General features: G+C 36.2%; 1 protein-coding gene across 1 annotated transcript; it reads right to left on the reverse strand.

The window, feature by feature from the left end:
• Window positions 1-1,559: 1,559 nt before the first annotated feature.
• On the reverse strand, window positions 1,560-2,093 carry LOC147494958 (putative protein FAR1-RELATED SEQUENCE 10). Its single transcript, XM_086568290.1, has one exon. It carries the CDS (start codon window positions 2,091-2,093, stop codon window positions 1,560-1,562), a length of 534 nt encoding a protein of 177 aa, XP_086424416.1.
• Window positions 2,094-13,140: the final 11,047 nt, after the last annotated feature.

A 13,140-nucleotide genomic window follows, 5' to 3' on the forward strand; every position in this document is an offset into this window, starting at 1 on the left:
AATAAATTTAATCGCAGTAAAAGCAAGTGATAAGAAACTACCTCCGCTACATCAACTTTGCGCTTCTCATTAGTTGAAGCCACCTCTTTAATAGCTCCTTCTTTAGTAGCTCCTTCAGTGAGAGTTTCCTTGCACTTGGCAACTCCGATTGACAATTCACTCATTTTCTCTATGAAAAATGTGTAACTCTCAACATTAGTTGCTGCATCATATGCCAATTGAGTAGCAACCTTAATGCAATGGAAAACTTTTAAAGCCTCCTGGTTTCCATGACCGTTCATTAATCTACCATCAAACACGACCCTGTAAGTGTTTGCCTTTTGTGTCCACCTCTTCAAAATAAAGTGAGCTGGAATCTCTTCAATGTCATACCGCAGAAAAATCTTCAAAAGATGAGCGCAAGGTATACCCATAAACTTGAAATACTTACATTCACACTCAGCCTTCAGAGTTGTTCTATCAAAACTCACTTTCCAAACATTGGTATTCTGAGGCTTTCTTGATTTCAAGAAATAAGTTCCATTTTCGTTCCTGTCAACCACCTCTTCAACAATTTTGTAGTAGTTTCTTGCATTTTCCACCTGAGACTTAAATTTATTAAAAACATTTACTGTGTACACTTTGCCAGCATGCTTCAAAAGGAACTCGTTTCTACCCACATTGCGACATTTATGTTCAGTGTTGTAATCAAAGTCTCTTTCATGCTTGGCAATCAATCCCAAATAAACTTCTTTCGTTACCATGAACAAACTGCATGAGAGTAGTCGTCGAACTAACAAAGTTATCATAATAAGAGTTCATTGATTCACTCCATCCAGTTGTGTTCATTCTAGCAAAGAAGGTGTCTAAGTGATAAACTCGAACCCAATTTCTTCTTAACTCATACATTTCATTCAACCAACTATGCTCCACCAAATCGTATTTTACCATTAGTGCAGGCCACTTGCTTTCAAAATCATCTATCCTATAGGATTTAAGAACGAAATTTAGGTATGTAGCAAAGGAGTTGTTTTTATGGTAGACATGCCCCAACTTCTCTGAAAATTTATTTGAAACATGCCAAAAACAATGACGATGTCGTGTAGAGGGGAATACCTTAGCAATCGCTCCAGTCATCGCCCTGTCTTGATCAATGAGAATCGAAGTTGGAGGGCGACCACCCATAGCTGCAAGCTATGTCTGAAATAACCACACAAATGTTTCCTCAGTCTCATCAAGCAATAATGCACACCCAAATTGAATGGATTGCAAATGGTGGTTGACACCAGTAAAAGGGGCAAAAGGCATTTCATAAATATTAGTCCAGTAAGTTGTATCGAAAGATACAACGTCTCCAAAGTATTCGTACTGCACCGAGACTGTCCTTCAATCCAAAAAAAATTAACTGCGGTACCATTTGGATCTAGTTGAACAGCGTAGTAGAATTGAGGATTTTCTGTGCTCTTTTGCTTAAAGTAATCAAGTACAGCCGTCGCATCATTTTCTTTTGGTTTCTTTCTTGTGGCAGAATAGTTTTGACACATCTTTGAAGTAAGCCCAATTGCATCCCCAGAGAAAACTTATGCAACTTTTGCCACTGGTAAACCTTCATTATCAAAAATCTCTGTCAAGTTCTTTGCTGCTTCTGGCATAGATTTATTCGACCTCATTGAACCCCTCTTGTACGAAGAAACTAGGCCATGACTATGGTTGTTTTCAACCAATGTAACTGTGTATATATTGTCAAGTTTTTTCTTTGCCAGTCTTATTCTTGCTCTACAATCACACCTGGCAGTCGAAGTGTTTCTTGATGTTCCTAGCACTCCAATAGACACATCTTCTTTCTTGTTATGAATCCCCTCACGTGAACAGACCAAGAGACCACTAGAAGGTACGTCCACATGTGATTGTCTCTTAACTACACTCCTAACACGTGTTTCAAATCCCTGTTGTCGACCATACTCTTTGTAGTATTTCTTCGCTTCCTCGAAACTGTTAAACGACATCCCTACATACGGTGCTTCTAACAATTGTATGTCTTCGTTTGTGGCTTCAATTGGAGAAGAATCCACTAGTACTGAATCGGGAAAATCGGAAGCTCCATTCAAAGTCATTTCTGGTACCAAAAAATAAATAAAAATAAATACATAAATGGAGACGAGTACAACTTAGAAAACACATACAATCAGTTCATCAAGGACACGATTTTTTTTCTAAGTATTTAAATGGGACGTGACTTTCTGGCAAACTCCACAAACTCTATTGTGTTACACTGCCCCTTTCAACTCTTCGCCCATCTAATTGGAGTTACCTCTCCAAATTTGACTTTTCTCTTCCTGTCGTCGGTCTCCGACAGCTTTTGGAAAGGTTGCTTCCATTTCCTCTTCTTTGAGATCGAGGTTGTTCCATTTTCAAAGTCTGATGGGAGGTCCGGTCTAGAGGTAAGAGTAGTCCAATAAGAAAAAGGGTCGAACAACTTCTTCTATTGAATAGGAATTTGGTTCCTGGACGAACTCTTTCATTGAATTCCCAAATCACTCTCCTGCCCCAAAATCCCCAAACTCCTGATTCTCTTGCCTTTCTGCCATAGTCTACACATGTCCACCCAACTGGTCGACTAGAGTATTATTTCCTTAAGCTCTTGTGGTTGGACGGTTGTTGGGACTTTCTTGGGTAACTACTAACTCAATGTAACCAAGGATCGAGCAATGGACAGTGCAAGCATTGACTTTTGTTTTCACACCTATAGTTCCTGTTTGTGATAGTTACACACTCCATGTTTTTAAGCTCTTATAGATGCACAATACCACTCAATGTTACTTTTAAACATTTATTTCAAGTGTTTATAATCATTGAAAATTGATACCAAAAGATTAATAAAGAGAAAGTCAAAAAAAATAAAAATAAATAAACCTGCTTAATTTTTGTTCTTTCATGTACAACTTCAAGCGAGAGCTTCGAGAAGAAGAACGAGTTATTTTTTGGTGAAAAAGCTGCGAAGAAGAAAAAGGGGGTTTTTCTTTAGCAAAACAAAATGACATTTTCGCCCTTTTTCAATTCTTTCAATTCATTTGTTTGGTTTTTTAGAAGTAGATCTTGACGTCAGATTCTATTTGATCTGATGGTTGGCTAGGTATGTCGAGATAGTATGTTAGAATAGTATGTTGATGAAGCCGGCCTGTATATATATATATATGGGGAGGGATAGAGGCACAGGTACTGTAGCCACATTCTAGACACAGCCAATCCCATCCCTCTATCTATTTTAATCCTACGGATACAATCAATTCTCAATTAGCAATCCGAAATTTTGTAAATTTCAGAATTTTTTTTTACCGAAACAAAAAAAATGAAACTTTCAAAATTTAGATCGAGAATGTGGCTATGAAACTCCTCCTTCTCCACTGTCTCTTCTCTCTTCTCCCGTCTCCCGTCTCCACTGAACCACGACTCTCTCCAAAATCAGTCGGCTCCACCACTCCAAAATCAGGCGACTCTAGATCTCAATTTCTCTCTTTCTCTCTTTCTCCCTTTCTTTATTTCTTGATTTAAAATCTAGATCTACAACTCTCGAGGAAAACTTTGTCTATCTACAACTCCAAGACAGGTATCATTTCATTCTCTCTGTTTCAATTATGTTTTCTTCATGGAAAAACTGATTGATTAAGTGATCATTGAGGTATTTGATTACTATCAGCCCATGGTACTATCTTACATATCTCTTACACTTGAGTTCAACATATATGGTGTCAGTTACTACATGTCTTTTTAAGTTATCACTTTTGGTAGTTTTGTTGAAGTTTGTATGCTTGGTAAACTTTTTATGTGATCGATGAAACAAAATATTTGTATGCTTGGTAGACTTTTTATGTGATCGGTGAAACAGAATATTTGTATGCTTGGTAGACTTGTTGTTTAAGTGCTTTGCACGCTTGTTTAATTGAATCCTGATATACCCAATGCTTGCAGGGATGAAAGTGTTACAAAAGCTGTTGTTGCAGTGATGGGCAACCTAGCGGATACACTTGGCCCAAATATGAAGATAGCTTTCAAAGATAAGAGCTTCTATGTAGATTTCTTAGGCGAAGTGTCGTCGGTCGATGATGACCACTCAAGGAAACTACCGCTTGGACACAGTGGTATGATTGGTCGCATTTTGGTTTTGTGAGGTGAAGCCGATGTCCGCCTTTGGGTGAAGATATGCCAACCGTGTTTAGATGTTACTTAGGTCCATTATTCCTTGGTAATATATATTGAGAGCTATTCTTGGAACAACACTTTATGAATGACGGATAAAAGCAGCCAAGGGAGGAATTCTTTTTGTGGATGAAGCATATAGGTTGATGCAACCGAAGCATGAGGATTCCGGGACTTTGGTTTGGAAGCATTGGAGGAGATCATGTCTGCAATGGATAGTGGAAAGATTAAGGGTCATATTTGCCGGCTATAGTAAACCAATGCAGTGACCAAGTTCTTTGTCTTTAGCGACTACAATTCAAGAAATAGCCCAAATTGTCCATCGCAAGATGAAGAATCAAGAAGAGGGCGGCCCTTTGTATGGGTTCAAGTTGGACCCATCCCGTAGTCTGGATGCTATAAACGAGCTCATACAAAGAGAAACAACAGAAAAACAGAGAAATATAATGAATGGGGGTTTAGTGGACTCAATGCTTGCGAATGCTAGAGAGAATTTGGATTTTCGACTTGAAGAACACGATATAGTATGGGTCTACAACCGCACAAGTTCGTTTAAAAATAGAAACTTGTAATTTGTCCGGTCTACAAACCTGTACTCAACACCTCAAATGTAAAAGATGATTGTTTTCGTTATGCCAAAGATTTCAATTTTAGTATTGTTTTCCAAGAGACAAGAGTCCATCAAGAGTGGTATCTTTGATGTGGTAGCTAGACGCGTTTCAATCTCCAAGACTTTTTTTTTTTTTCCGTGTTTTGGGTGTTTAATGATTTGCGGTTTAAGATTTGCTTCATCTCTTGCAACAAAAAGATCGTGCAACGTAATCGAAAGTTTAGATTAGACCATCCAAGCAAAAATTCCAAATAAATTGCTCGAGACTATAGTCACCATAATCGATTAAGCACAAATTTGGCAACGATGTACGAAGCATTCCACGGTCCAATTGTTGCCACTAACATCACAATGTCATCTTTGATCTCTTACTTATGCATTGATATGAGAGAATTAAGTAGTATACTAGTACCTAACCTTATTATTAGTAACCTTATTAAGTGTAGCATAGGGGATAGAAGAACACAGATAGTAGCTGGGGTGTATTATTAGTATAAATACGAAAGAAATTAAAGAAGAAAACATTCTTGAAGCAAAATCAAGAGTCTCATTTACCTTGCATCCAAAACAAATACATATCATTGGCCCCCCTCTCTTCATAATTAGCTAGAAAAACAAAAAACAACCTTTACATCTCACATTCATCAACAATCACACACCAAAATTAAGTACTTGCCATACCAAACATGGAACAACATCCTTATTAAGAGTTCACCACACTACATTTCTTCCTAATCTCACCGAGTTATCGGTTAGGACTCCAATGGTACCCATTCTCTTCATGGATTGTCCGACTTCGACAAAGAATTTCCCGGAACAAGCATCTCATCAACAATATTGGCGGTCCTTCTTCGCTTTAAAAGTGAAGCATCCGATTGAAACATACCTTTGTCTTTGCTTCAAGTTTGAATAATAATTGTTATCAAAAGATAAAGGAGTCCGAGGCTCCATTGGTACGATGGTTGTGTTGTCCGAGAGACTTCGCATTTTGTTTTCAAGAAAGCTGCATAAGTTGAGTTTAAGGAAGGATCCGAATCTCCTTTTCGTGAAATTGTAGAGTCCGTTCATTGAAAAACTGCAATGCCCAACACCGATGGTATGTAAACCCTGTACATGCATCCAAATGCAATTGGTGAAACCACATTAGTGCACCCATCCGCCAAGGAGACAACAAGATAAATATGATATTTTAAGTATGAAGAACTTCACATAATGTAAAGCACATACCTTGAGCAAAACCACAAGATCATGAACGGTAATGCCTTTGTTTGTTGAAATTTTGTTTAAGAATCTTTGAAGCTCGAGAAAGGCGATGGTATATCATGTATCATATATTGTCGTAGTATATCATATACAAGAGTAGTCTCTTTCACTTGGGTGTTTGTTGAACAACCGATTGCTCTGAATTACAATACAAACTACTCCCTTAATTTTCAACTTTAAACTTGGAACTTACTTGGTACGAAACGGAGTCCCTAGCGACCAAAGCAACAATATCAAGATAGGAAACAGGTTCCTCGGCCTCTATAAAGAATAAGTAGGGTGACCGGGCAAAAGGTCTACTTTATTTCCAATGCACAACAATATCTCAAGCTTCAATATCGGTTTCAAAAACAAAATCCCGCCAATAAAGCAATCAACCATCGGTTTCTTTACAACTTGTTTAATATCAAAATTTTTTGAAATTTTAAGCATAAGTCAACAATCTCATTCATGTCAAAAAAATAACACCAAAGTCGACAAGTTGTCCGACTTGGGAGCACCCCTATAGAAAATCCATCCCCAAGATGAGCCATCCACACGAAACATCAATTCGTAATACTTGGTACCCGTAGCCGCGATTTCGGATGATGATGATGAATCGAGGCCTCTTCACAAAATTCCGAGAAGCAAACCTATAGCATCTCTAAATTTCATGAAAACAAAATATGGTTAGAAAGTTATAACAATACATAAATTAGCCCACCAATAATACCTCAATGATCACTTAATCAATTAGTTTTTCCATGAAGAAAACATAATTGAAACAGAGAGAATGAAATGATACTTGTCTTGGAGTTGTAGATAGACAAAGCTTTCCTCGAGAGTTGTAGATCTAGATTTTAAATCGAGAAAGAGAGAAAGGGAGAAAGAGAGAAAGAGAGAAATTGAGATCTAGAGTCGCCTGATTTTGGAGTGGTGGAGCCGACTGATTTTGGAGAGAGTCGTGGTTGAGTGGAGACGAGAGAAGAGAGTAGAGACAGTGGAGAAGGAGGAGTTACAGAGCCACATTCCCGATCTAAATTTTGAAAGTTTCGTTTTTGGTTTCGGTAAAAAAAAATTCTGAAATTTACAAAATTTCGGATTGCTAATTGAGAATTGATTGTATCCGTAGGATTAAAATAGATAGAGGGATGGGATTGGCTGTGTCTAGAATGTGGCTACAAATGCACATGCCTCTATCCCTCCCCCCCATATATATATATATATATATATATATATATATATATATATATATATATATATATATATATATGCCTAAAGCCAAGCATACTAATAGCCCTAAACCTATCCTAATAGACCTAATCTTAGCCAAGTCAAAGTCAAACCTGGTCAACTAGTCAAAGTGTTGACTGGTCAATAGCAGTCAACAGCAGTCAACCAGTTTTAAACTCATCTAACCAAAAACCCAAAGACTAAGGCCCAAAAGTTTTTAGCCTTTCCTAAGCCCAACTTAAATAAACTTAAGCCCACAGGTTAATATCTAAAAAAAACACTCAAGCCCACAAGTCTTATTTCGGCCCAAGCCCAAAATAAAAATAAATAAATAAATAAAAATAAAAACAGTATCGCCACCACCTCCTTCTTCTTCTTCCTCAACAGCTCACCCTTCCACCGATCAGCCACCATCAACCACCAACCTTTGTCCCCTCTAAACCCATTGGTTTTAACCCTCACCAAAAACCCAATCTTTTGATAGAATCAAAACTCGATTCCCCCACTCCTCACAAATTGCATTGGACGCCATTAACAACCTTGGGAGGTTCAACATCACCCATACAACCCACCGAAACAGTTTGGTTTTGATCACCAACAAAACCCAACACTATGCTATACTAAAAATTCGATTTCTTCACCTCTACCGAATTCGATCTTGACGCCATTACTGCCCTTCAAAGCTTCAACAGTACCCAATCAAACATTAATTCAACATACCCAACACTTTACAACAACAACCAAGAAATTCAAACAACCAAACATTTGATTAAAACACAACAGCCCATATATTCACTCGACAGTATACCACAACCCTTACAACCAATCTACACCGGCAATATAAAAGTATTCAAACACATTACTTTAACTTTAAAGAGAACAATCTTGATAGAGCACACAGAATAATCTACAACGGCACAGAATGAATAACACTTAACTAACACGGTTATAGTTATATGAAATCAGTTTTGTATAAGCACAGTTATATGAAATCTATTTGTTTCGAGAGAAAACACTCAATGAAGTTCAGTGAAAGATTTAAAAAAATCTACTCACTCTTGATACGCTCCTGCTATCAGCTATCAGTAGATTTCTAGCAAAAAGTCTCCCTTCTCCTCTATGTGTAAAACTCCCTCTATGTTAAAAAAAACTCTTCGTGTGAACTCCTGTGTAAACTCCTCTGTGTCCTTTTTTTAAAAAACCCCCCAAAAACAGGGATGAAGATTTATCTCTTTACCTTTACTATCTCCACTAATCTTTATTCTTTTATTTTATTTTATCTATTATTATTATTATTATTTATTGTACTAGGAAAAATATATATATAAAAAAACGGGGTGTTGTATAATATCTACCAAAAATCAGTTCTTAGAGCAATGTGCAAGTCAGCTTTTGGATTGTGTATGTCAATTTCGTATGTCATTTATGCATATCGAAGTAGTCAGCCCGATTTCCAAAATATATCGGTTTTTGGGTACAAGATATATTTTCTAACTTCGAAATTTTAGGCCTTGGGACCAACCTCTCAAAACAGTAAATAAGTTTGAATGTTCACTTGCTAAGTATCATGGCATAATCTCTTGATGTTTCTCATTTGTTTCCCGCCTCTACATTACAGCAAAAAGATACACACAACAAATAATAAGTTATCAAGTTCTAACATGATCGTTAAAAAGAACATAAGTATATGCAATCAATATAAATAACGAATATAAATGCAATGATTTGACTCATGCATTGCAATAATATAAGCTAGCCTTCTAGTCTAGAATGGTGTAATATTTGCCACCAGGCAGGCATGACATCATTTTGTAACTGAGATTGAATAATTACCGTTCTTGTTTGAAATTGTCCAATGATTATAAAGGAAAAAGGACAAATTTTTGACCCCACCTTAGCCCCATTAAAAAAGGGTATGGACACTTAAAAATTCAAATAGTTTAATACCCCCATGAATTTATCAAGAAATAGAAAATAAATGTTGCTAGTTTGAGATAGGGGTGGGAATTTGGCCCTAACGATCCTAATTCGGCCCTGACCGACCCGACTCTAAGCCCTTACAACTAAAGCCCTCACAGAGTTTAGGGCAGGGCCGACCCGGCCCTAATGCCTTCTAAGGCAGGGTCAGGGCTAAGGTTATGAAACATAGGCCCGACCCTAATTAAGCCCTAACCAAGCCCTAGTTATAATTTCACTATAAAATACACAACTAAAACTATCCAACTCTTTGTTACATATTTTCAATTAAAATAACATTGTCTTTTGTAATTTATCACTTACCGTATGGGTACTTCTAATAACTTGTCTTATATCATAAAAACTTGTAAACCTAATTGTTTCTATCTCACAACTCACGTACACCTCACAACTCCCCGTCTAACCTAGTTGCCAAGAACAATAATGAGCACTGGGCACTAGCCTAATGAAAAATAGGTTGACGTCAGTAAAAAATCATTCCATACTCTTATTTGTCTTTGTGTTTTTCAATGTTAAATGTAATTTTGGTGAGATTTGAGTCTGAAATAATGGATTTATGTCGATGAAAGCTCATTCCAAAATATGTCTTGTGCATTTTTTAACCGTAATTTTGAAATATAAATATGAGTCTCTATGTACTTGAGTTTATTAGATTGTGGATATCATTTTAAATTGTTGGACTTATCGAGAATTATTACTAGATTGGTTGTTATTCAAATTTCAAAGTGGTGGGACTTTGAGTTTGCAAATCTTTGAAATTTTTTTGTAATATAAATGAGTTTTAAAACTGATGCAGTAAAAAGAAGAAAATATATAGGCCCGGCCCTAAACTGTTAAAGAGGGCTTAGGGTAGGGTCAGGCCTTGAAATTTAGACTTATGACCCGGCCCGATCCGGTCCTATGAGGACTTTAGGAACGGGCTGGCCCAGCCCTAATAACTTAAAGGCTTTAAATGTTTAGGGCCGGGCTAGCCCGACCCGGCCCATTGCCCACCCCTAGTTTGAGAAGAGGCCCTCTTTTTCTTTTTTTCTTTTTTTTTTTTGGGTTCATAAAATAGTGAAACAATCTAATTAAGTGGTATATATGGAAAAAAAAAAAAAAAACAACGTGCATATTATCTCTATTTTAAAATTATGAGAGTCATCGTACCAATCAAAACTTCCACCTTCAATTAATTTTAGTCTTTTAGACGGATAAAATAACAAAATATATGGAAAGTAGAAAAAAAGTATATATGGAACAACAGCAACATAAGAAAGTAAGATGAAAAAGTTATTATACATAAAAGTTGTACTTGAGTAAATAATAATGAAATGAACCCCTCATCTCACAAACAAATAGGATTTCAAATAAAAGATAAATCACAGTTTTATATATAAGCATGTTGTCAAATGGTAAACCTGCTAGTAACTTAAATATAACAGTGCCATAATGCCAAGCCGCCATTAGAGTACACAAAAACCATGGTGTAGAAGTAGAAGCAGTTGCAGAAAACCATGTGTAGAAACAAATTTTAGTAAAACCCCGTGTGTACGTGCAAAATAGTAGGTATAACTGTTAATAAGCGTTATTTGTCTTCTAACTCAATATAATTGTTGAAATTAAAGGTGAAGGAAAGCAATTAGATTATTGTCAAATTATAATTGCAATAAATTGTTGCAAATGCATTTTGATTTAAATGTCTAGACTCTCACATACATTGTATTTGAAATTTCGAACCTCTTTCTTTCATTCAAGAAACTGTCTCATACAAGGTTCAAGGAATTGATTGTTTGACAACCAGATCTTTAATTTCTGCTAATTCCTCTTATGGTAAAGTTTTTTGTGGTCAACCAAGCAAGCTCAAAGGAGAGGAAACAAATGGAACATAGAAAATGGAAGACCCTCGCAAAAGATAGAGATGGGAGTCGTCGACTCGTCGCCATCATTTATGATTTTCTTTTTTTCCGGTTTCAATAGAGAATAAAAATAACTATAGCAAATTGTAGGAGTTAATTTTAAAATGGAAGTTTATATAAGTCTTGTAAAAGAGGCAGAGTTCACGCCAAATACTTCGAAATTGAGAGAGAGAGAGAGTCGGTTTTAACTGGCTTAGGAGTCTTTATATGTTATGTCGACGCAATCCTCACTATACATATATCATAAGTTCATCATCACTATTGGTAGATTTGGTATACTAGAAAACCGCTGTGTGGTGTAGACCAAAAGAAGAAGATAATGATGGTGGTATTGAAAAAGAAAGAATAAGAAAAAGAATATAATAATGGTAGTGCATAAAAAAAAAGGTGAAAAAGCTAGGTAATGGTGGTGGGGAATTTTGAGAGAGGGTGGGCAGGTGAAATTGAGAGCAAAATTGGGGAATTTTGGGAGAGAGCTTCCAAAATAAAAAAAGAAAAGTGTGACATGACAACCATTTGTAATTTTGGGCCTCCTATCTCAAAAGGCCTCCAAATGTGTCAACCGTACCAAACAATTACAAGTATAAAACTAACTGATGTGTCGAGGTCTGAAGCCCAACTATTGATTGAGTTGTATTAAAACTTTTCAATGGGACTTTATCACTTCAATAGATCTTTAATTAATTAAGGGGCTATTTGTTTTTTGGGTTAAGTTATAAAAGGGTCTTATAAGACCATGTGTTATAAGAGGGTTATAAGATGGTCTTATAAAGTGGTTTGTTTTTCATTTTAAGTTCCTCTTATAAACACTTGTAAAAATAGAAAAAACAAATACATGACATCTTATAGATGGTTATTTGACAAATATAACCCTACTTTACATCACATTTAACTTGAATAGATTAATTTGAAACAAGCGTATAGTTTGATTTTCGGTTTCAAATTAATTTTGATAATTAGAATATCGATTTTAAAAAACTATCTTAATTGGCGGTGGTGGTGGTGGTGGTGGTGGTGGTGGTGGAGGTGATGATATTGGTCTTAATAGCACGGTGGTAGTGATGGTGATAGTGGTGGTAGTGGAAGTGGTGGTGATTTTAATAACACGGTGGTGGTGGTGATAGTCTTAATAGTACGGTGGTAGTGGTGGTAGAGGTGATGATGGTGGTGGTAGTGGTGGTGATGGTGGTAGCCGGTGGTGGCTAGGGTAATGGAGTTATTTGGAGAATAATATAATGAAAAGGGAAAAAGAGAAAAATGAGGTTAAGGATATATGGACGGGGGTGTTTGAGTCATTTTTCAAGTTATAAGACTTATAGAATTTAAGTATTTCCAATTTTAATACTAAAAAAATGTCCAAAATCACTGGGCCACATCTTATAAGAGGTTATAAGACCTCAAAGTCTTATAAGCAAGGCCCAAAATATCGATATCGATGAATATATCAGTGTACCCAAAAACCGATATATATCGGATATATCTATTTTTTTGGTGACCAGTCCAAACTATTTAAAATATCGAAAATATCAAAAATATTGGAAATATATCGGAAATATATTAGAAATATCGGATTTATATTAAAAAATTGTCAAAAAGTCAACCGATATATATCGTAAATATCGGATATATCGATTATATCGGCGATATAAAATTTTATATCGAAAATTCCGATATATATCGGGAAAAAAAGGATTCTATATTCAGTGGATATATATCGAAAATATCGATATCCGTGTACTAAAATACCAATATATATCAGCGGTATTTTGGTCCTTGCTTAAGAGGCAAAAACAAATGGCCCCTAATTATACTTATTGGGCGGCTATTTTTTTTTTTTTTTTCTAAAGTTAATTAATCCAAGCTGGAAGCCCACTTCAACCTGAGAAGATCACTATCGCACACGTGTTCCTTCTAACGCGATGGTTAGTACGTGGTGTTGTGATTGATAATTGCGGCGACGGGGCGATGATCGTGAAGAGTCGTAGCTCCGATATCAAATTTGAA

Source organism: Coptis chinensis, chromosome 6, assembly GCF_015680905.1.
Source record: "Coptis chinensis isolate HL-2020 chromosome 6, ASM1568090v1, whole genome shotgun sequence".
Lineage (NCBI taxonomy): Eukaryota > Viridiplantae > Streptophyta > Magnoliopsida > Ranunculales > Ranunculaceae > Coptis > Coptis chinensis.

Excerpts from the sequence above, each read along its gene's own strand:
- LOC147494958 (XM_086568290.1), bottom strand. The coding sequence starts at position 2,093 with ATGACTTTGAATGGAGCTTCCGATTTTCCCGATTCAGTACTAGTGGAT.